The sequence below is a fragment of the Aegilops tauschii genome, chromosome 6 (genome assembly GCF_002575655.3).
Source record: "Aegilops tauschii subsp. strangulata cultivar AL8/78 chromosome 6, Aet v6.0, whole genome shotgun sequence".
NCBI lineage: Eukaryota > Viridiplantae > Streptophyta > Magnoliopsida > Poales > Poaceae > Aegilops > Aegilops tauschii.
This window is the reverse complement of record NC_053040.3, coordinates 440,067,986-440,091,473: the sequence shown is the minus strand read 5'-3', so window position 1 is coordinate 440,091,473 and position 23,488 is coordinate 440,067,986. Positions and strand designations below refer to the sequence as shown.

Genomic DNA, 23,488 nt, shown 5'->3' with positions numbered 1-23,488 from the left:
TCCTTGGGCCAAATTAAAACAACTCTTCCTTACCACTGGAGTCCTGCTTGCCACGTCTAAGCTGGAGCAGATACGATCGACCGTGCAAGTGTGCAAGTGCAAGCGCAACGCAACACACGAGGAATGGAATGCTACGGCAGATAGAAACGGCTAGTAGAATCCAATGCAAGCACACTACATGGTCATCATCTGTTCAACCCGGCTCCCAAGTTTGAGAGGCGCATGGAAGAAAAAAATAGCAACAGCAGTCCGAACCTCGAAGCTACACCAATTATTTTGATCCCGTGACCATGTGAAAAAAAACGTGTGACAAACCACCATGTCAAAAAGAAGTGTGACAAACCAATGTAATGCAAGTAGAGAAATTTCCCAATCCAATTCAGTACTACTGAGTTGAATTGGCAACGTTTTCATATATTTATTTGGGGCACAATTCAGCTCAGCAAGGCATGCGTTCCCAGGCTCCAGTATGAACAGTCAGTCACTCAGAAACCAAGCCGGACTCTTTATTTAAGGTTTATTTTCTCACGTTACAGATGTTATACTATAATAGACAAGCCGACTGCATTGCGCCTATACAACAGGATCACCACTATGCACATTCCGAGGCCGAGCCCTTGGAACCCTACGTCAGACGATCACCTCCACAAAAATTTCGCGCCCTAGGCTGGAGATCAATATGCCTCCACTTCCCACTTCGGGACATATAATGGCACAACAATGAAACGACGGGATACATAGGATATACAAGCTAGCTACAGGTCTCCCCTATCACGTCAAGGGGCGAGCACAAGAACTTTAATGGTTCCCTGGCTGTTAGCAGTTAGCATAGTAGGGCTGTCGCTCTTCCAGCAGACAGCGCTAATGAAATAAGACCCGGGATCGTCTTCTGCGTCGTCCAGGTCCGTGGATAGAAACCGATGGCTGGAAGCAGGTTTTGAGATAGCCTGCAATTGTTGCGGAGTGGCTTCAAGTTAGACCGAGAGAAAGAATGATCTAGCTGCTCAGTTAAGCAATAGCGCGGCATATGAAGCACGTGACAGGAAAAAAGAAACATGTCAGAAGCTCGCAATTACCTTGTGGTAAACAAAAACCTCATTTGTTTCACTCCCGCAAGCAATATATTCGTTATTTACAGATAGTCCGACGAAGTTCTTCTCATTTTTGTGCCCTCTGAAAGTCCTTAGCTGCAAGACATTACCAGTTTAACATCAAGGTCAACTACAACATACTACTATTTTATAGTACTCCCTCTGTAAACAAATATTAGACGTTTTAGGTCACTACTTCAGTGACCTAAAACGTCTTATATTTATTTACAGAGTAACATTTTCTTTCAAGCCTAGCACGAAATAATAGCTGAACAAGGCCATTGGACAAAGCTAAGAGACAACAGTGAAAACACATACTATGATCAATCACTCGACAAAGGAATTCACTTTAAAATGGGGCCAATGAGTAATGAACACAGCAAGCTAATTGCAAATCCAAAGAAAAATGCCCCGATGTCGCATGAAAATTCAATTTGCAAAGTTGACATTTCCTATGCATGTCACTGCTATTCTTTTATCATTTTCCCAGAGCAAAAGATAATACGACATATAATTCTGGATTTGACCCATGAGCTATGGAGAAGTTCAAAATACTATATATCTCCACTTTTATTACTTCTAAGATAAAAGAGTACATCCAAACATGGAACTATCCCTATGCTATACAACCGCCAAAGGCAATAATATAATAAAAGCAAGGCTCGGATGATCTCACTTACTGGGCAATTGTCCTTGACATCCCATAACCGTAACGTGCTATCGGTCGATGCAGATGCAAGCTCATTATTAGATAAGAATTTCACATAAGAAACAGCTTTCTTGTGCCCACCAAAAACATGGAGAGGTGCACTTGGATTTCGTAAATCAAAATAATGAATATGGTGATCAGCAGATCCGACCTGAAATATTGTAGCATCCTATGAGTAAAAAAATCTTTTTATTTATTACTAATAATAATACAAGTCAAGGAGATGGATGCAACATACTGCGACATAGTAGCTCGATCCAGGATTATATTTAACAGAGCAAATATTTGCCTTCATATCAATGTTAATGGCACTCGCTTCCTGATTTGTGCACCACACTTTGACCTGGCATACACAGTAGTAGATTCCGGTCAGTTATTACAAAATCACTATAGAACTGCAGTGCAGATATGCAACATTCAGAGGTTTCAACCTGATGACAAAATATCCCATTATTACCCAACCAAGGAAGGTTACAATCAAGCTTTCTTCCTTATGGGAATAGAAAAATAACTGAACCATTTTGGCTCTGAAATACCTTGCAATCATCACTACCAGATACTAGCATCTTGGGCTCTGTACGTGAAAAATCAACACTCCATGCTCTTTTCTCATGCTCTTCATACTCCATTACACTCTGTCAAAAGCAGTACGCAGATAACATAAATTACTGAGAACTACACAGCATTTTACAAAATAAACTTTGGAGACGAGCAAGGTTACCTGGCGGGTTTGAACATCCCAAACAGTAACTATGCCTTCATAATCACTACTTGCTATAACATTTTTTGAGTACTTGTTCCAGCTAAGGCAGCTCAGTTTAGATCTGGTAGCCATTTCAACAACTGGACAGTGGACATCTGATGGCTCATTAACAACCTAAGAAGCAGGATAAGTCAAATTTGACTAACTCCAAATTCTGGCTACATGCTTATGTGCAAAAGTTTACTTACTGTAGAAAATTCGAAGACTTTAATACGCTTCGAGACTCCAGCAGTAGCGAATAGCTCATCATCACGATCAAATTCGATACTGCGTTTAAAGAATATTAATATTGTCTTCGTTTTTCATGTAAAGCAGGCGAATGCATAACATTAAGGACTACAATGATAACAAATGCAGTGACTTGTGGATCCTTAAGCCAGGAAAATACTCAAATGATGTCAGCAATCAATTTTTTGGTAGATTTGTCCCTTGTTGTACAATGTAATGATCAGCAATAAACATTGGTAGATGTTTTTTTTTTGCTAACTGAACACCCTTAAAGTTGATGAATAGGAGCCTATAAATCCCTCGCTCTACCCCTATGCCAGCTTTGGAGCTCTGCTACAGCACTACCTGCCTCAGATAAAACTATGCACAGAAAATTATACTCTGGTAAAATTACCGATGCTGAATTTTTTTTAAACACTCACCTGGATACAATATTTGCTGAGTGGAACAGATCTCCATGTCTAAGTTCCGCAATTACACGTAAGCGACTGAAACATACATGAAACAGGACAAAAACATGATAAGCTCGATGAACACTATAAAAATTACTCTGAGCATATTATGTTACTAAGAACAAATAATCAGCAGACCTATATCGAGTGAATGTTGTAAGCACAGACTGAAAATCTTCAAGACCTTCATGATAACCTTCTCTATTCATCGCAACAACATCCTCCTGCCTGTGAGACTGCGCTCCAGTACGCCGTCTTTGCAGGTAGTATTCTTGAAGCTCGTTAAACTGCAATTTTAAGTCATTGCATTAGATAATAACAAATAGCATGGGATTAGCATGCATCGTTTCATCTAACACGTTATAAAAAGAACGTGTGCCTACCACTAGTCTATGTTCTCGACTACTATTTTGCATATGGTAATAACCTACTTGGTGTGTGCAAGTGCAACAAACAACAATAATGTTTAGACATAGAAGAGTACACATTTTCTTAAAGAAAGAGACAAACCTGCGCTTGAACTCGTCTCTTCCGAGCAATAACATTACCCGACTGTATAGGGGGATTGGGAGGGTCTGAGCTAGCAAGGGCATCTCTTCTTTGATGTCCTTGATGGCTTGCTGGAGCTCTCAAATCAAACCTCCTATTATTTAAACCCCCTGGAGATGATGTGCTAGGTGGTGCCCGAGAGTTGGGAACAAAGGCACTATTAGGTTTGTCCATAGGCGAAGGCCACATCTTTGATGCAGCAGGTTCATCCAAAAGCATGCGCAGCCTCATGGAGTACCTTTCTTTTGTTCGATACAGATCTAACCTATGTCTCTCCACACTGCTTATATCATCTTTGATGTACTGCAGGTCAGTTTGAATCTGTTTAAAAGGAACCAACATTATTAACAACAAAAAGTAAGTAGACATTTTTCAATAAATAGCAAGATGAAAAAAAATCTGTGATATAAGATTTAATTAGCATGTAGTCAGGACAAACCTCATTCAACTCTTCAAGCTTTTGCTTTCTAAGGCAGTGCAAGAAGACTAGCAATATTTGCATATTTGTCTCTGACTCTTGTTGTTCCATTTGCCTCTTCTTCTCAGCAATCAAAGTCATAAGGCTGTCTAGCTCTTTAACTGTCATGTCGTTTCCCTGTAAATAAGATGAATTAAAACTCAACTCAACATACTAGTGATATGTCATGATTCCTCGGTAACTTCTTTTTAGTGTGTGTGTGTACAAATAAGAGCGTGATAAGGGGTTTAAGAGTTATGGAAGTTATGTTGATAAGGGAAAATGGCGTGTTGCACAATGCAAAAGCCAGAAAATAAAAGCATGAATATATGATGCTCCTATGCTAAAAGTTTAAAACTAACTAACTTGATCGAGTTCTTAGTATGTGATACTTAAATAAGGATTGCATTGCAGCTACTTAGATTCGAGCATTTGATAGTAGACGCAGGAAGATAGCCTGTTCACCACAAAAGTAGTTGCAACCCGAAGATACAGCTAAAGGCGCAAACAAGGCAAACATTCTAGTAACTATATTTGCTCAGAATAATGTGTATAGTCATTATCCACATACTGCAATGAAAATTAAAGAAGCTGAAATTTGCAACTATATGTCCGGAGTGGCCAAACATTACACAGGAAAGCAACACGTGGAGTGACTGACCTGTTGCACAACATGTCGGAATTGATCAATGGGAGATGCTGTTTTTGCAACTTGCCGGGCCGACATTTTCTTCACGACCTATGTAGCCATAAGTTTAAAAACCCAGAACTTAGTGATTTTCTATGTAATGGCAGTTTCAATAAGCATGAACAGGCATAACATGATTGATAGCTTGAATGTACCTAGGGAACCATACAGAGAGACATATTCAATTTCCCTAGAAAAAGGAGACATACTATTCAACTGTAACAAAACTAGAAAACCATCAAAGCCATAGCAATAGTACACATAACAAGCATTGTTGACAAGCAGAGCAAACCCAAGTAATGCACACACACATTTACTACTGATCAAATCTGACATCTACAATAAACTGCAATGCATCACACAAGTCAAATAAACAGTACTATCTGACCAGGGCTTTTACCAATATCTGCAGAAGTACCAGCAAGTTTAGTTAAAAAAAAATGCATCACACTTGAGATCCAGTGACTTGCACAAAACTAAGAGGGCATTGTATGGAGCAATCACCAAACAGTAAGTGTCAAACTTGGGCAAGTCACTGGATCTCAGTCCCACGCACTTGATACTATTCGATGTGCAGTTGATACTGTTTGATGATTGCTCCTTACACAGCTAAAACCTCGTGATTTACACAAAACTCAAAGAGGGCATTATAGGCATTCTACTGAAATTAAACCCGACTAGCCTCACAGCCCAAATCACATCCAAATGTAAGGACATTAGAAGCCTAACATTTCTAAATTACACAAACAAAGATTGTGCCACACTTGGGGACCAAAGGACGCAGCCCAAATCGGTCGGCCAATTTGATGGCGCAGTAGCGCGGGCCTCGGGAAGAAGAAGCAAGGAGCTGACCTTGTCGAGGAGGAAGTTGGGGTAGAGCTGCGCCTTGGTGAGGTAGTTGGCGCAGCAGGGGCAGTCGCTCTTGTGGTTGAGGTGCGTGACGATGCACATGTAGCAGAAGCTGTGGCCGCAGGCGGTGAGGAAGGCGTCCTTGATGAGCGCCATGCAGATCGGGCAGAGCAGGTCCCTGTCCCCCGCCGCATCAGCCCCCTCCGCCGCCGCCCCTGCCCCCTCCCCCTCCCCCGGCGACGACGACGGCGAGGCGCCCGCGCACTCGTCGTCCGCCGCCGCCGCCGCCAGGGCCTGGAGCTGGACCGCCGCGTCGCCCGCGGACGGTGCGTGCTCCGGCTTGGGCACCGACGGCACGAGCGCGCCGGCGGGGGCCACCGAGGAGTCGCCCATGGGGGGTGTGGTGGTGGTGGCGCCGCGGCCGGGTGCGTGCGAGGGGGGAATGAATAATTGCGTGCGTACGGAGGGAGGCGGGTGGTGGTGGCGGTGGTGGGATGTGTGGAGGGAGGGAGGGAGGAGGAGGTGGAGGGAATTTGGTTCTGTGGGCGGCGAGACCCGGGAGTGGGAGCGGCGCGTATGGGTGGGAGGAGACCACGTCGGGGAAGAGAAGAGAAGACCGACCCACCCCCCACCCCGGCCCCGGCCGTGCCGCCGCTTCCTCGCCGCCTGCACGCGAGGCCCACGGCGACAGGACGGCAGCCCAACCCAACCAAATCAAAATCGCTCACGCTCGCGGAGGCAAATTTGGTGCATTGATCTGACTCTGTTTAAAAAACAAAATTAGGATCTAGTCATTTTCCTACCGTCAGGTCGATGGCTGTAGGGTATACCAGCCTACCGTCAAGGCCTGACGGTAGACAACTTATCCACGTCAGCGCGATGCAGCCCCACCGCCAAACAGGCTAACGGTAGCATGTGCAACCCTACCGCCAAGGTGCCCAGCGGTAGGTGAGTACAAGCATTGTATTTGATTCTTAGAATTTTTTCACGGTAGAGCGTGCGTCCCTACAGTCCAAGGGCCTCGGCGGTACGGTGTTATACCTTACCACCATCGTCTCCGGCAGTGAAAAAGAGTCAGATCTCGAAAAAAATTAAATCAGGGTCAAATCTAGCTCAAAATCACTCACGCTCGCGGGGGCCAGATTTGGTGTATTTAGTTCTTTTTGCGAAAGTTGAGCCAGATCTGACTATATTTCAGAAAAAAAATCAGGATCTGGTCCTTTTCCTGCCATCGGGGCCGATAGTGATAGGGTATACCAGCCTACCGCCGAAGCCCCTGACAGTAGGCAACTTATCCACGTCCGCGATGCAGCCCTACCGCCAAATAGGCTGACGGTACCCTGTGCAACCCTTCACCGAGGTGCCCAGCAATAGATGAGTACAAGCACTGTATTTGATACGTAGAAAAAAAAATTACTACAGGGCGTGCATCCTTACCGTCAAGGACCTCGGTAGTAGGTTGTTATATCCTAAGCAGTAGATAAGCACTATCATTACAGATGATTGTAAAACTGTTACCACTTGATGAATGAATGCTTTCCCCCGCAAAAAAACATTGTCTCCGGCGGTGGAAAAATATCAGATCTCGAAAAAAAATTAAATCATGGTCAGATCTAGCTTTACTTTCGCAGAAGGGTCAAAATACCAAATTTGAGGAGGAAGCGGCTGCAGAGCGAATGCCACACGCGACGAAAGTTGGCACGGTGGAGTGGTGTGGAGTCTAGACTAGCCACGATGCAGCTGCATCATGGTGCCAGAAAAAGGGTGAAAGATATTAGGTGGACGGCGTGTCCCCGTCGACGTGACCGCGCGTGTGTGTGCGCTGCCTAGCCTAGGTGTGTGTATCTGCATGCATGACCAGATGCTGCTCCGCTGCTGGTGCTCGGTGGGCAGGCACGTCGCCACCGATGGCCACTGCTCGGGTTCGGCCGAGGGTAAAATAACTGTGGTTCGGTATCCGGTCGCCAAGTTGGGGCAAAGCAGTCACGCAAGAGTATAAATAAAAAGGTTGTCTAAAAATGTTTAGTAAATGCAAACACTTAAAGCATGCACTCATGTATTATTATATTAGAAAAAATGTTTAGTAATACAAACAATTCAAATGTTTAGTGAATACAAACATTTTTATACCCTCGTCCCATATATTTAAGTTATACAAATATATGGATACAAACCTTCACTGAATATTTATGAATATTCAATTGTGTATAATTTTCAGTCGTGGCTTATATTCATGCAGTTTATGTATTTAGAATATAAGCCACAAGTGAATACTCGCAAAAACATTTTAAATCTTAAAATATGAATATCTTTAAATTATATAATATTTACTTAAACAAAATACTTATGAACTATAAAAATGTGCATATGATTAATCAAATGTTTATATAATTAAAATAAAAAAATATGAATTGTGATTTTAGAAATGTTTGTGCTATTTTAAATTATATAAAACGTTTGTCATAAATACTATTTTACTTAGGAGCATGCTACACGTCGGCTAAAAGATCCGCCGACTCGCGAGCCGTCCAATTCTGTGACTCGAGCCATTAGTTTCACTTCTCTAATTTTCCGCAACAATACTCTTGTTACGAATCCTCCTCTTTCTTTAATTTCCTGCAACAAGTCCCTTTTTTCAGTCTTCTCTAGTTTTCTGCAACAAGACACTTGTTGTAAAAATTGCAAACAGATCTTCCGCCGCGTCTAATTTTTGTAACAAGACCCTTGTTGCAAAAATTGCAACAACATATCCGGCCACCTCGCGCACTAACATAGTCATCTTTCGCCGTCACCGTTCTGCAACAACGTTGTTCTTGCCGAAACTTGGAGTGGACTTGGACGTACGGCGTGGTGAAGTGGTTCCTACTAGCACTGGTGGTGCCAAGACAGTGGTGAGGTTGATGGCGCTCAACACTAGCGCGGTGGATCTCGGATGGATGTGCTCGCGACGACGACCTACAAGCGGCAGCGCTCGGCGACGACGATAACCTCCAGGCGGCGGCGCCTACAGGTAGCAGCGCTCGACGACGAAGACCTACAGGCGGCGGTGCTCGGCGGCGATGACGTCCTACAGGCAGAGGCGCTCGACTTGGCTGCTGGTCGTGGGTGCTCGGTTTGCAACAGACCATTTGTTCCGGTCAAGCCAACTGAAACAAGGGGCGAGTTGCAACAATACTAGGATAGAGATTGCTTCTGAGTTGTTAGATCCAAATCAAATCCAACGGCCATGGAAGAGGTCGACCCGCGCACAAACATCCGCCGGTTGAGCAATAGTGTTTCCCTTTTAATTATATGAATGTTTTAAAATTAATACTTGAATATTTTTAAAATTACATGACTATTTCTTAAAGTACTAAGTTACTTTAATTCTATGTATAATACTCCCTTCGTCCAGAAAAAGTTGTCCGCACCTTAGTTCATTTGTAATTTTGCAAAAAAAAACTTCCACCTTTTAAATTGTTACTAATCAACCCTCCACTGCTTCTTCCTCCTTCCCCCGTCGCCCGCCCACACCATGGTCGCCACAGCCACCGTCGGCACCAGTCGTCGGGCCCAGAGCTCGACGACGGCCAACCTGCGCCGGCCACACGGAGGCTGCTCAAGCTCCTGTTGCTCCCTGTTCATTGGGAAGAACTGAAGCGAGGCACTGGCCCCCGATCCGGCCCCTGCCAGCGAGGCCCTGGCCGCGCTCTCCCTCCGCGCCGCCGACCTGCCCGCGGACTTTGCCGCCGCCGGCCACGAGATCGTCGAGGAGGACGAGGACGAGGGGTACGTGACGGCCGCGTCTAGAGGCGGGAGCAGCACAGCCACATCCCGGAGGAGGGAGGAGTTCCAGGGGGCTCGAGGAGGAGGAGGGCGGCTACGGCGATGCCGGTCCGCCCAGCCCAGCAGCAGCTGCTACGCCGGCGAGCGGGGGGAACAACGTCACCTCCAGCGCCACCTGCGGCATCGAGGAGCCCGACCCCGCCCCGCCCCTCGCCCCCGGCGCCGAGGACTGGGCGCGCGGCAAGAAGCCCGCCGACGAGGTCTTGCTCCTCTGCCCTGCTCCTTGTGTTGCCGCCAGAGCCCACGTTCCATGCTCATGGGTGGAGCTCGTCATGTTGCATGCCTTCGTGTTGCTGCTGATCCCCTCTGAAGGAGGTACTGTTGCCGCTGTATCCATTTCTGCTGCTGTTGTTCCTCTCTGAAGAAGCAATTTCAATCATAGTCCGTTGAGAGCAACTCCAAAGGGCCGACCCATTTCGTCCGCCTGCGTCCATCTGGGTCGGCGCGGACAAAAGTGGCAGCCCAACGCGCCGACCCAAACCCAAATCACGTCTGCTTCGCGTCCGCGCCAACGCATTTGCGGCCCAAATTTGCGCCCCAAATGCGTCGGCGCGGACGCCGAACGGACGCCACGCGCGCCTTCTCGCTGTCTGCCGCGTCCCCACCTGTCGGCCGTCCAACTACCCGCTGCCCACGCGGTCATCTTAATTTATGACCACGGGCCCACGCGTTAGCGACGGCGGTCGTCCTTTTTTAAGCTGACCGTGCGGCGGGGCCGTCCTCATCCAAACTCGTCGTCCACATCTAGCAAGCTTTGCTCCCCCGTCGCCGGCAAACCCTAACCACCACCACCACAGTGAGATGGGGCTCTTCTCGGCGCCAGCAGCAACAAGGCCAAGGGCAAGGCCCCCGCCATCCCTTTCCCCTCGGAGTTCCTCCCGCCTCCGCCGGCGCCGGCGCCTCGCCGGCAGAGGCATCGCGTAAACGTGCCAGTGCACCAGGCGGAGTGGCACTGGCAGCACCGCATGCCTCTCCCGTACCCCGACGCCACCCTGCCGCACGACTGGCATCTGGATCCGGATAGGATCCCAGTGCCGGCGGCGCCGGGGTCGGCTAGGGCTCACGCGGAGGAGGTGGGGCACCGGCGAGGCGCTGCTGACGCGGAGCAGCGCCGCGAGGCCGCCTACACAGCCGACTCGCCCAACTGGGCGAGGTGGTTCGCCTTCGAGCACGAGGAGGCGAGGCGACGAGGCGTGCGCGAGGTCGACCGCAGCGTGCCGCCGCCACCGCTCGTCGTCCGCGAGGAGGACCAGGCGGCGGAGGACGCCTACCAGGCCACCCTTGCGGCCGTCTACCGGGAGAGCGAGGAAGACGAGCGACGCAGGGCCGAGGAAGAGGAGGCTCGGTACGAGGCGGCAATGGCGCAGGCCATTGCCCTCTCCGCGGCGCGCGACTGCGTGCTGCCGCCGGTGGCCCCGCCGTCCCCTCCTCGACGCTGCGTCAAGCCCGAGCCGGAGCCGTCCCCATCGAGCGCTACTCCTGGACGGGAGTAATGTGCGAGTGGGTCCGCGCGCCGCCAGTCTGGGTGGGGCGACGTCAGCGCAGGAAGCGGCATACCACGAGCACTGGCGCCAGATCCGGGTGGCCGAGGAGCGCCGCGACGACGAGTACCTCGAGATGCTCGAGCACAACCTCGAGGAGGAGCAGCGCGAGGCCGAGGAGGAGGCGCGCCAGGCCGCGGCTGCACAGGCGGCCGCACAGCCCCCCGCGCCGGCACAGCCTGCGCCCGACATGAACGCGCTCTGGAACACGGCGTTCCCCTAGGCCGGTCCGGCGTCGACGCTCATCGACCTCACGGACCCTGAGGATGACGACGGCGACGCCTAGGGCAACGCACGCCTCGTAGTTTAGGTTGTTTTTATTTTTCTTAAATGCAAATGTGGACTCGTGGACTCTCGCCGGCCTTCATGGCCGGCTTTAATGTTTAATTAATGTTGATTTTTTTAATATGCATGCGTTCTTTTTTTTTTCTAGCGGCGTCAAAATGGGTCGGGCCAGCGTTGGGCGCACGCGCCGACCCAAACGCGGAAGATATCTTTCCTGATACTCCTAACTGACTGACTGATCCTTTATTAATTATTGCTAACATTGTGGAATTAGAGCAGATCACCCAATTTTGAACATATGCAGCCACTGTACCGTTGAACAATTGTGAATATACAGTCAATATCTGAGAGGTCACTGTACCTTTGAATAATTGTGTATACACAATGAATATACAGTCAATATCTGAGAGGAGATGTACTCCTGGCCCTGGCCCCTGCTTTTGTTTGCTTTTTAATTCCTGGCCCTGGCCCCTGCGAAAAAATGAGAGGAGATGTAGTAGGACCTGCTGAAAACAAAAAAGGATCTAGTAAAAAATCTGTGGGTTCTTGCAGAAAAAAACACTTGTAGTTTCCCTTTGTTGCTTATTAATTTAATTTTTAGCATGCAAAGTATAGCTTGCTCAGGAGCCAATTCTTCAGTAGTTCAGTCATGATCTGGCATGTATACAGTCTATGCTGCAAGCAAAAAACTACATACAAAAGAATCATACCATGGTACAGAAGTAGTAGTAGTCGTGAATGTATGATATCGAACACCTTTGACCCTTCTCCATTTCTATATAGTCACATTAATATTATATATCTGGTGGCAACATAAGATGTGGTTGGTACAATTCAACCACCACTACAAATTTGTAAGCCGTATATATCCACGCCGCCTGCACATAATAGAACATCATAAGCATGAAGATGCAATATCTGTCGTATGCTCACTGCACTCCTTCAGATTCATCTCTAAATGTAGAACCGAATGGGAAACCATATATAATTTAAAAACCTATAACCAATCTGCAGTTTGATCCTTGCATAGGCCTTGAACTTTCATCTTGGAAAAAAATACTAAGCGGGAACATATATCATTGCATAAGGATACAGAGAACAGATTATGTGCCTAACTTAGGAAAAACACTCCTATAGAGAACTGGAAACATCAAGGAAGGAGAGAATATTTTTGGATATTCAGAGCAACCTCTCAAGCATTTTATATACTTCAGACTTACGGCTCCAGCCTGCACCCAAAGTCTGAAACAGCCAGAAGAGCAAGACCAGCCTCTGCACAAACGAGCTGCCAAAACTAAAAACAGAAAAAGATTTACTAAACCAACTACACATTCAGCAAACCATTTCATTCGTAACCTCACACAATCGATGGAACCAGTTGCAAGAAAGATTCGCGCACCCAACAGCACGCTACAGTTTGCCAGTTCTAGCATACGTACTTACTTCTCTGGCCACACAAGAAGACATTCTTAATCCACCAGCACGATTTGCAGTTCCAGCACATGTCTCATCATGCTTACACCATAAAGACACCCCTAATTTGCTAATTCTAGCATGCTCTGGTCACAGGAAAAAAGCATTCTTACAACACCAGGCACAATTTGCAGTTCCAGCATAGGTTTCATGCTTAAGACCATCTGAGACACCAAAATTTGCAGATTATAGCTCATAATTTCAGAAACCTTCTTGCTCCACCAAATCGCCACATTGTGATCACCGGTACAATTTCAGGTAAGCTCATGACGCTCCCATCAGTCGACCAGATCGATGATGGCCTTGGTCACCTCCCTTACCAGGTCGTGGCGGCGCAGCTCCACCTTCATCTGCGCCACCCTCTGCTTCTTGATCTTCTCGTCCATGGCGCGCGCCTTCTCCTCATCCATCATCCCGAACTGCCTCTTGAACATGCCCGGGTTCGCCGCATCCAGCTGCCTCACCTGCTCCGCCAGGTACGGATACATCTCACACATCTCCTCGAACCCCTTTGGCTCCTGGCCATTTGCCACCTTCGCAGAGGCAGTTGCGGCGCTGGCCATGTCGCCACCTTCCCAGACCATCTTGGAAAGTTCCAGCACCCGGCGGTCATGCTCCTTGCTCGGGAGCTCGCCCTTCTTGCTGAGAAGGAGGTACCGACGCCTCAGGGCTGCGACCTTCCCCTGGAGCTCCTTGCTGCCGTAGGCACGGTTGTCGAGCTTTCCTGCAAGGGCGTCGACGAGGGCGTCGGGCTGCGGCAGCGTGCCGTGCTGCTTTTGGTGAGCCGCGAGGGCCTCGAGGATACGCACCTCGTCGTCGGTGGACCAGATGCGGCTGAAAGCGGCCGGCTTCTTGGTCTCGGCCGCTGCCTGGGGCTTCCGGCCCTCTGGCGCCTGCTTTGGAGCAAGCTTCGGCGGCGGCGGCGGCGCCTCCTCCTCGGACTCACCCTCCTCTTCTTCCTCGTCGGAGGCGTCCGATTCCTCGCTCTGCCGCGGCGGTGGGGGCGGGGGTTGTTTCTTCAGGGCGGAGAGAGGGGCCGCCTTGGTGGGCACCTCCTCCTCCTCCTCCTCTTCCTCCTCCTCGTCGGAAGAATCGGAGTCACCTCCCTGTTGCGGCGGAGGAGGCTTGTTCTTGGGGGTGGCGGCGGCGGCCGGGGACGCGTGGGCGGGCTCCTCATCAGACTCCTCCTCCTCCTCTTCCTCTTCAGACTCCTCCTCCTCCTCGCCTTCCTGCGGGGGCGCCGGCGTGCTCTTGGGGGCCGGGGTGGGGGCAGGGGGAGGGGACTCGGCGTCTTCGTCCGACTCCTCGGAGCGCGAGCGGGAGTCGGTCTCCTCGGAGGAGGCAGCCGGAGGTGGAGGCGGAGGCGGGGGTGCCGCCTTCTTCGCGGCGCGCTTGGGGGCCATCGCCGGAGACTAGCTAGGGTTTGGGAGAGGAAAAAAGGTGGGCGGCGGCGGCGGCGGACTCGGTGGTTTGCTCTCGCAATTTGGGGGTTTATTTAGGGGAAGGAAAATATCAGCGTACTCCCTACGATAACCCTTTCTCTCCTGTGAGGCATTCGGGCTTAGCAGGCCCATGTCCACTTGGGCCTCATGGCCTTATACGGTCCATCATTCATCTTTCTGGCTAGACTCACCCACAGCTCCAAAAAAACAAAAACTAGACTCACTGTTTTTTTAGGCAAAAAGATAAACAAAAAACTAGACTCACTCAGAAGCTGGAGAAGTAATTAGTTGTCAAATGGCATCAGTAAACATTCAGTCCAGCCCAGAATTTTTGAAATAACATCTCGGAAATCCTATCAGATCGATCTACCATTTTTGTGAGAGTAACGATATTGTGTCATACACCTGGAAAAAAAATACATTTTTTGGTCATTCAAGGAGTACATCTCTCATTGGTCCCCTCGTATCTCTCATAGATATGGCCCATGATTGTTCTAGTAACATTATTCTCTGTAAATCACCGCGGGAAAACACAGGTCGTCGCAGCCGCATGGTGGCAGGATCGGGACAAGCCAAAAGAGAAACGAAAAACGCTCGCTCTCATCAACACTGTGAGGCCAAGAGATGCACCAAGCTTGACGTGTCAAAGAGCTCCATGAACCTCTGGTCGGTTTTCCTCGCCTTGGCCGCCGCGAAGTGCAGATACTCGTCGAAGACGGAGGACAGGCGCCACTTCTGCAGCTTCCTCAGGCAGCCCACCACGCAGCCGGTACGGTGCTGGAAGAAGCACATGGTTATGATTTTCATTACAAAGTGTTGTATGAGGTGTAGGGTGCAAAATATATGGATGATCAATGGAGGCCTACCTTGCCTCTCTTGCAGTGGATGAGCACCGGGTGGTTTCTTACGTCTGAATCCATGGAAACAGGGAGAAGTGTTAGTTAGAGAACGAGAGATTTCAAGCGGTTATGTGGGTGATTTTGCGGCCTTCGATCGGTGAAAATATTTGTAAGTGAATGTGTGAAATAGTACCAAGGATGACTTTGAGCGCCTCGCGGATCATTTCTTCGGGGATGCCGACAAACGGTTCCTGCAGTCGCAACAAGGTTTCAGTTATTTGTAGGCATTTCGCAGACATCGTATAGGTTTTCAAAAGAGAGTTTGCATTGCAGTTGCAGTGCAAACATGGATGATTCTGAACTAAAGTTGGTGAGCTCCACCATAGGATGCATGCATTGTTAATCGCCGACAGAATAAGCTGTGACCGAACGTCAACTTGGCAGCGTCGACGGCCTTTAGCCTTCCACTAACTAGCAGGTCGTAGCTGGATGAGTGAAGAGCCGACAGTGGAATATGTTCTCGTCGAGTCACCGTTGCAGTAGATACCAGATAGAATTTAGAGCTGTTGACACGTGAAGATAGATAGGCAAGCACCAAGCAGTAGCAACATCCGTTTTTCCATGTGTATGCAGACATGTATATAGCAATAATGCAGAGGGTAGCATGGCAGGTGAAAAGGTGAGCTGGTCGATCATGTAATGCCTCTGATGGAAAACATGGAAGTGAAAGTGGTCGGATATATGTACTGTTTCTCATGAAAGAGACTGGTAAATAAATAGACTTTGCAAAGAGCCAGTAAGACAGTTGCCCAAGCAAAGTAGTAGTGGTAGAAAAGGCAAATGCTGCCGAAAGTGGCATGCTCATCCACGCCACAGCTCACGGCTACTCTGAATCCAAAGATCATTTACTGCTGCCACGTTTATATGCAAAAATGCAGGTCGATGCAAAGATGGTTTCCCCGTCCTGGGAAATGCACGAAGCAAAGGCTGAATTGTTCATACCTTGCGGCCCTGGATTCCGAAGTGGTGGAGCTTGATCCCGCTGCGCCCCAGGAACCGCGCGTTCTGCTCCGGGTACGGCTCCGGGCACAGGTACCTGGAGCAACCAAGCAAGCAGCACGGGGCGTTGAGAACATAAGAGAGAAGCGTGGGTGCATGGTGGCCAACGATTTCGGCATGGTACGGTAGGGAAGGGGACTCACACGACGGAGCGCAGGTTGAGGGACGCGAGGAACCGGAAGTTGGCCGCGTCGGGGAACCCCGACCGGAAGACGCCGTCGTCCACCATGCCGAAGTTGAGCGGCGGCACCATCCGTGTCACCTCCTCCTCCTCCTCCTCCCCGTAGCCCAGACTAGCGCAGAGCTGCTTCGGGTGCTTCCATGCCTCAAGGCCCTCGTTCTGCTCTGCTTCTTGGGTCCTCTGCCTCGGCGACACCTCCAGCTTCATGGCCCGTGGTGTCGCGGCAGAGGCGGGAAGTGTCAGCCTCAGCCTCAGTTGAGTGCGAGAGTGTGCTGTGTGCGCGTGTGGAAGGAGACCGCGATACGGCAGGTTACTTGTAGAGGGCGAGGAGCATCAGGGCTGCCATGTGATCGACGGTGATTTGATTTGGCGAGGAGAAATTTTAGGTGAAAGCGACACGGATCCATCCATCGATGATCTAGCGCTTGCTGACGGGATCCGTCCGATGTGCGACGATAATTGGTGGCCGGAGCCAGATTTTCACCGGATGAGACGAGGCTGGCCGTAAACGTTTGTTTGTTTGACAGTCAGTGATGACGTTTGCAAAGTTCAGTTCAAACACCAAGATTTCAGAAAAATGTGCTGTAGGATCTATGGCATGGAGTGACACTCGATACTTCTGCCCATCATGCATGCCGCCGTGGCGTGGTCGATCCGGGGCTCTGGATCCTGTTGTAGCGTGGTCGATCGGGATTCCGGGCCATCTCGCTGCCGGCTGGTCGTGGTTTGGTACCGACAGGAAAGCGACATACGTGCCCTGCGGGTGTAACGGGGAGCACGTATAGCCGTATAGGAAATGATCCCGTCCAGCAGGTCAATGTTCTCGGTGTGCAAGCCAAGAACTTCCGGTTTCGTTCTTCGATAAGGTCCTGTTCAACGATCGCGGCCGGCAGGAGCAGCCAAGAGGATGACGGGGGAGGCAATGTTAAACTTCTCTTTTCGAGAAAAAAAGCGCAAAGTCTATTGCCAATAGATCCAGGCCTTTTTTTACTAACTTGATGGTAAGAAATCCGGTGACCTAGAAATTCAAGGTATTGATAGAAATAGTAGAAGTTTAGCCACACGAGCTGAAAATCATGCACACACCAAGCAAAATAGCGAGTCACCCAAAGCTGAGCGGAGTCATTGAGCGCGGGGCGAGAGAAAGACAGCACAATCGAAATCCCACGGTGGAGACGATCCGGCGATCCCACACTTTCGTCGCAAGTGGAGACGATCTAGAAGCGGCGGCGATGGCTTCGACGACGGCGGCGGTGGTCGGCCCTACCTCGGGCCACGGGCGGCTGCCTGCCTGCGACGGCTGGCCTGGATCGGGCGGCGACGCGATGCGGTCTTCGGCGGCACGTCATCTGGCTTTAGATCAGCAACGGTGTCGAGGGCCTGGTGGACTGCTCGACGGCACCTCTGGCAGATCTGTTTTGGCCGGTGTAGCCAGTGGTGGTGGTCATCTTCTTCGTCGGAGGTGGTCGGCCAGAGGCTTGGTGATCGGATCTCGAGATCCATCATCTAGTCCCGGCTGCGAGTTAGGGAGACATGGTTGCCGGTGAAAACCGAGCCGATGGTAGACGATGGCGGCGTTCTACGCCGTTACATTTATGAAGGCATCGTCGTGTAACTACTGTCGACACACTCGTGTTGCTATGGGGGAAACTCTAGGATCTGGTGTTCCAGATCAGACGATGGCGGCACTGCGGTGTCGTTTCTCTCTTGGGAGCATCGTTTGTGGAGCAGCGCTGGAAGTCAGAGGCAGGAGGTGGAGCGGCTTCGTCTTGCACGGAGCTTCAGTGGAGATGTCAAGTCATGCCTGACCGACAGGTGCTACACTTTGTCATGCCTGGTCGGCAGGTGCTACGTACGACAGATCTTTCAAAGACTTCAAGCTGTGTCGGCTGGTGGTACTTGACAGCATGGTGCTGAGGTGTATCGGTGGCGACCGTGACGTGCTCAGCTGTTTGCGCGCAGGGAGGTGGTGACGTTGGGCGCCGTGGTGGCGTCGACGACAGCTAGACCGAGTAAGATTGATGCGTCAGTACAGCTCTGAAGATGGAGCGGTGGCAGTTGACGGCGGCGGTCTCTGAGAGTGCGCTGGACCGGTGTGTGCCCCAGACCCGGCAAGTGGCTAGGTTGGGGCCTCAGGTCTTAAATGTTAGGCGAGGTCTGTGGTATTAGGCCCGGACTATCAGCGTCCCTTCATCAACTGGAAAGGAGTAGCGACAGTTGTTGCCTAGACGGTTGCTTCAGACTTACTGTTGTATTTCTTTGTAAGATCTTTTTTGAATAATTAATAAAATGGCTGCATGCATCGCCCAGATGCAGAGACCGGGGGTCTTCCTCCTTTTTTAAAAAAAAAACACTTCCATGGCAAGTATCTGTCAGTGGTAAATCTGGGCACCCCCGACAAAACACCACGTGTTGTCAATGTCCCTGAAGGTTGCGATTATCACGACAAATTGCCGCACACCATCTTCGTAACGCGCGGTCACAACGGAGGAATCCCCCCCCCCCCCCCCCCCCCGCCATGCTCTGCCTTGATGCCTTGGCCACCCAATACATGGGACCGACGAGACATGGAAGCGTCAGCCGCATCGAGAACCTGCCATCATCCATTTATCCCCTAGCAAATGCAACACCAAAACAAGGCTCCCAACAGAGAGAAATGACATCATTGACAATATCGCCCGATCCGATATCACTCGGACCTAGGGTTTCCCCCAGATCAATAAGCAGGTAGGCGAGAACGACATCGACGACTTCTTTAACAAAGTAACAACACCCAAAGCGTCGCCATCATCGGCCCAAAAAAAATCCGAGCACGACCTTCGTCGTCCATCCCGCCACATCTAAACAATCCGTTTCGCGGTCGAGACGAAACCACACCACCGCCTCATGCGGCGGTCGAGCCACAATCCCCGCCACACGTGCCAGACCTCCGCTCGCTGAGCCCAGCCTCTTCGCGCATGAGAGCACCTCTAGTCGGCACCGAGATCTATCGCCCACAGGTCCCTAGGTGTCACGAGAAAGGTCCTCGCCGCCGCCTTCAGCCGCACGAGCTTCACCTGGAAGCTTCCTCCGACGGTGGCGCGGGGAGGGGAAGGCTGAGGGGGAACCCCCGAGTTGCCCTCGTTGGCTATATTATAGTGATTGTTTTGTTGAATGCGCTAATAAAATTGTTGTAATTCCCCTTTTTTCCTTCATGCAACCTTTGATAGATCCTCTGTATGCCTATCATAGTTGAGTCACGGGAATTAGCAAATACATTGTTTTTTTAGAAATGGAGGAGGACCCCCGGCCTCTGTATCTGGACGATGCATGCAGCCACTTTATTAATTATTCACACAAGACCTTACAAAGTCATACAACAGTAAGACTAAAGCCACCGTCTGGGCAACATCTATCGCTACTCCTATCCGATGATGTAGGGATGTTGATAGTCTGGGCCTAATACCAAACAGACCTCGCAGCCAAACCTAATATCTAAGACCTGAGGTCCCAACCAGTACGCCTGCCGGGTATGGGGCACCCATCAGTTTGACGCACTCCTCAAATACATTGCTTTGCGAGCCTAAATACATTTGGACCTTGAGTAAGAAGTTGTCAAAGCTCTGATATTTCTGTTCCGATCCCTTGAAGTTGGACAAACCAAATCCTCCGTGGGCCTCTTGATTTGCATGATTTAAAAAAAATGTAGGATAGGACAAACCTAGGATTGTGATGTCATGACCATTTGAATCCTACAAAATTTTGGTTTGCTTGACTGCATGAGAAAATATGTGATCCTTTCCAAGAGGTTTGAGCGAATGCGAAAATTCCTATGAAATGCACTACAAAGGAATCTTCAGAAAAAAATCTATTCAATCCGACGAATTAAGCAATCAACACAACAAAAATTCCTAAGGATTTTGATCCTTCAAAATTCTTATTAAAATTCTTTGAATCAAAGATGCCCTAAAACAACCACAGATATTCAAGAAAATTATGGTATTTTTGACTGCTCGCTGAACCGTCGTTTCCTGGGTTAATTTTTTTCCAGATAAAACACAAGTAGATATATGTACATTGAGAAATTCATTTTGCTTTAAGCATTTCTTCTTCGTCTAGTTTGGGTACGACCCACACGTGTTTGTGGCTTGCGGGGTTAGTTCTTGAAGAGAGACATAAAACCTTAGCCGCTAAGTTTGTGACCAGAAGCAATAAAAATGTGTGTGATCAGAACCAATTAATTCACTTGAATTGGGAGCAGAGAAACCCACTATTTTCCCCCCCTACAAAGCTCGGGCATTTCAAAACGAGACATCATTGAATTATTGTGCCAAAACCTATGGCAAGACAAGCTTTTCTGTGCGGCATTGCTGTTACAAGTTCCACCAGCCAAAAATTCTAGAGGACACAATAATACAATATCTTATGACGACTGACAGAGCATGATTTGTCTTTGGTGTGTTGTCTAATCTCTTTACGGTATATGGAAACCACTTCCAGAAAAGGGCATCTGCAATCTGCATACCATAATCAGGCAAAGCAACGGGCTAAACATGCATTATTGCACGGCTCCTTCTAATAAGCGCTAAGCTATTGCACGACCAATCAAAGTTTCCCGTTTGTTAGGTTAGGTTTAGGCCAAGTGAGGAGGATGGGTGTGTTGCCAGTGGCGTTCCAGTATAGTGCACAGCAGATAGAACCAACCTCCATGCAAGCTTCTGGCTAGGCAAAGGGATTCCTCTTTGCTGAAACCCTATTTGTCCTCCTGTTGTGCTCTGCAATTTGCATGGTTGAATGTTAAATATAGGACCCTGATTAGTACCGAATGGCAAGTACAAGCACATGGCAACTTCGAGTGTTTTTGACGTTTTCGACGGCAAGTTTAGTTACGCGAGTATGACATCTTTAATTGTCAAGCATGGCAAGTTTCGTGCTTGGTATATTTTTGACAGAAACTTATCGTGTGTCACTGGAAATGGCCATCCTTGCGTGACTAAAATTGCCATCGAAAAACGTCAGGGCCGGAGTGCCACGCACCTGACGTGTCGCCCTTATCATTTGGGTAAATATAAACATGACTGAGTGTCAACAAACATAACGTTTGAAGCAGTGTAAGCAAGACAACTGATCAAGCACGTCAAAACCCACAAGCTTACATGCTTGTTGCTAAATAGTTTTGCATTGATTCCTTGGTCAATTAATGACACTTCTTTGACAGCAAAGAAAAACCCATCACTATAAGAGCAGTGTTAAAATCAGTCGACGAAACATTTTGTTGATGAACATGAGGGCATTCTTTATAGTTCTACACCAAATGCACAACATTTGAAGATACATTCTCAACAACAGACGGTTCCCATTGCTACCTCTTGAGCATGCGTTGGTTTTTCCCTTGAAGAGGAAAGGGTGATGCAGCAAAGTAGCGTAAGTATTTCCCTCAGTTTTTGAGAACCAAGGTATCAATACAGTAGGAGGCCACACGCAAGTCCCTTGTACCTACACAAACAAATAAGAACCTTGCAACCAACGCGATAAAGGGGTTGTCAATCCCTTCACGGCCACTTGCAAAAGTGAGATATGATAGAGATGATAAGATAATATTTTTGGTATTTTTATGATAAAGATTGAAAGTAAAGATTGCAAAATAAACAGCGAAAGAAATAGCTAGTTGATAGAAGATTAATATGATGGAAAATAGACCCCGGGGCCATAGGTTTCACTAATGGCTTCTCTCAAGATAGCATAAGTATTATGGTGGGTGAACAAATTACTGTCGAGCAATGAGTCAAGAGTGACATGTATGAAAGAATTATAAAGGTGGCTTTGCCACAAATACGATGTCAACTACATGATCATGCAAAGCAATATGACAATGATGTTGCGTGTCATAATAAACGGAACGGTGGAAAGTTGCATGGCAATATATATCTCGGAATGGCTATGGAAATGCCATAATAGGTAGGTATGGTGGTTGTTTTGAGGAAGATATAAGGAGGTTTATGTGTGATAGAGCGTATCGTACCACGGGGTTTGGATGCACCGGCGAAGTTTGCACCAACTCTCAAGGTGAGAAAGGGCAATGCACGGTACCGAAGAGGCTAGCAATGATGGAAGGTTGAGAGTGCGTATAATCCATGGACTCAACATTAGTCATAAAGAACTCGCATACTTATTGCAAAAATCTACAAGTCATCAAAAACAAAGCACTACGCGCATGCTCCTAGGGGGATAGATTGGTAGGAAAAGACCATCGCTCGTCACCGACCGCCACTCATAAGGATGACAATCAAAGAACACCTCATGTTTCAAATTTGTTACATAACGTTTACCATACGTGCATGCTACGGGACTTGCAAACTTCAACACAAGTATTTCTCAAATTCACAACTACTCAACTAGAAAACTTTAATATTACCACCTTTATATCTCAAAACAACTATGAAGTATCAAACTTCTCTTAGTATTCAATGCACTTAAAAGTTTTTATCTTGGATGCCTATCATATTAGGACTAATTTTATAACCAAAGCAAATTACCATGCTGTTCTAAAGGACTCTCAAAATAATATAAGTGAAGCATGAGAGATCAATTATTTCTATAAAATATAACCACCACCGTGCTCTAAAAGATATAAGTGAAGCACATAGAGCAAAATTGTCTAACTCAAAAGATATAAGTGAAGCACATAGAGTATTCTAATAAATTCCGATTAATGTGTGTCTCTCTCAAAAGGTGTGTACCGCAAGGATGATTGTGGAGAACTAACAAGCAAAGACTCAAATCATACAAGACGCTCCAAGCAAAACACATATCATGTGGTGAATAAAAATATAGCTCCAAGTAAAGTTACCGATGGACGAAGACAAAAGAGGGGATGCCTTCCGGGGCATTCCAAGCTTAGGCTTTTGGTTGTCCTTGGATTTTACCTTGGGGTGCCTTGGGCATCCCAAAGCTTAGGCTCTTGCCACTCCTTGTTCCATAATCCATCAAATCTTTATCCAAAACTTGAAAACTTCACAACACAAAACTCAACAGAAAATCTCGTGAGCTCCGTTAGCGAAAGAAAACAAAACACCAC

General features: G+C 48.3%; 3 protein-coding genes across 3 annotated transcripts; all 3 read right to left on the bottom strand.

Annotated features, from left to right (window-relative positions):
* Window positions 1–481: 481 nt before the first annotated feature.
* Window positions 482–6,363, bottom strand: LOC109785984 (E3 ubiquitin-protein ligase COP1). Its single transcript, XM_020344572.4, has 13 exons — window positions 5,790–6,363; window positions 4,911–4,988; window positions 4,232–4,387; window positions 3,754–4,113; window positions 3,382–3,530; window positions 3,214–3,279; window positions 2,752–2,830; window positions 2,522–2,677; window positions 2,337–2,435; window positions 2,039–2,143; window positions 1,772–1,951; window positions 1,077–1,187; window positions 482–947 (listed from the first exon to the last, which is right to left on the bottom strand). The coding sequence occupies exons 1-13, from the start codon at window positions 6,177–6,179 to the stop codon at window positions 777–779; spliced, it is 2,100 nt and encodes a 699-aa protein (XP_020200161.1). The 5' UTR covers window positions 6,180–6,363; the 3' UTR covers window positions 482–776.
* A 6,405-nt stretch (window positions 6,364–12,768) lies between these two features.
* Window positions 12,769–14,413, bottom strand: LOC109785994 (uncharacterized). Its single transcript, XM_020344583.4, has one exon. It carries the CDS (start codon window positions 14,311–14,313, stop codon window positions 13,189–13,191), a length of 1,125 nt encoding a protein of 374 aa, XP_020200172.1. The 5' UTR covers window positions 14,314–14,413; the 3' UTR covers window positions 12,769–13,188.
* A 264-nt stretch (window positions 14,414–14,677) lies between these two features.
* Window positions 14,678–16,732, bottom strand: LOC109786013 (inositol diphosphatase DSP2). Its single transcript, XM_020344601.4, has 5 exons — window positions 16,394–16,732; window positions 16,194–16,287; window positions 15,385–15,442; window positions 15,219–15,262; window positions 14,678–15,129 (listed from the first exon to the last, which is right to left on the bottom strand). The coding sequence occupies exons 1-5, from the start codon at window positions 16,636–16,638 to the stop codon at window positions 14,956–14,958; spliced, it is 615 nt and encodes a 204-aa protein (XP_020200190.1). The 5' UTR covers window positions 16,639–16,732; the 3' UTR covers window positions 14,678–14,955.
* Window positions 16,733–23,488: the final 6,756 nt, after the last annotated feature.

Excerpts from the sequence above, each read along its gene's own strand:
- LOC109785984 (XM_020344572.4), bottom strand. The coding sequence starts at position 6,179 with ATGGGCGACTCCTCGGTGGCCCCCGCCGGCGCGCTCGTGCCGTCGGTG. Across the intron at positions 3,531-3,753 it reads AGAGACGAGTTCAAGCGCAG|TTTAACGAGCTTCAAGAATA; the intron begins GTTTGTCTCTTT and ends TTAAAATTGCAG. Across the intron at positions 2,678-2,751 it reads AAGTCTTCGAATTTTCTACA|GTTGTTAATGAGCCATCAGA; the intron begins GTAAGTAAACTT and ends CCTGCTTCTTAG.
- LOC109785994 (XM_020344583.4), bottom strand. The coding sequence starts at position 14,313 with ATGGCCCCCAAGCGCGCCGCGAAGAAGGCGGCACCCCCGCCTCCGCCT.
- LOC109786013 (XM_020344601.4), bottom strand. The coding sequence starts at position 16,638 with ATGAAGCTGGAGGTGTCGCCGAGGCAGAGGACCCAAGAAGCAGAGCAG. Across the intron at positions 16,288-16,393 it reads CTCAACCTGCGCTCCGTCGT|GTACCTGTGCCCGGAGCCGT; the intron begins GTGAGTCCCCTT and ends TGGTTGCTCCAG. Across the intron at positions 15,443-16,193 it reads TCGGAATCCAGGGCCGCAAG|GAACCGTTTGTCGGCATCCC; the intron begins GTATGAACAATT and ends TTGCGACTGCAG.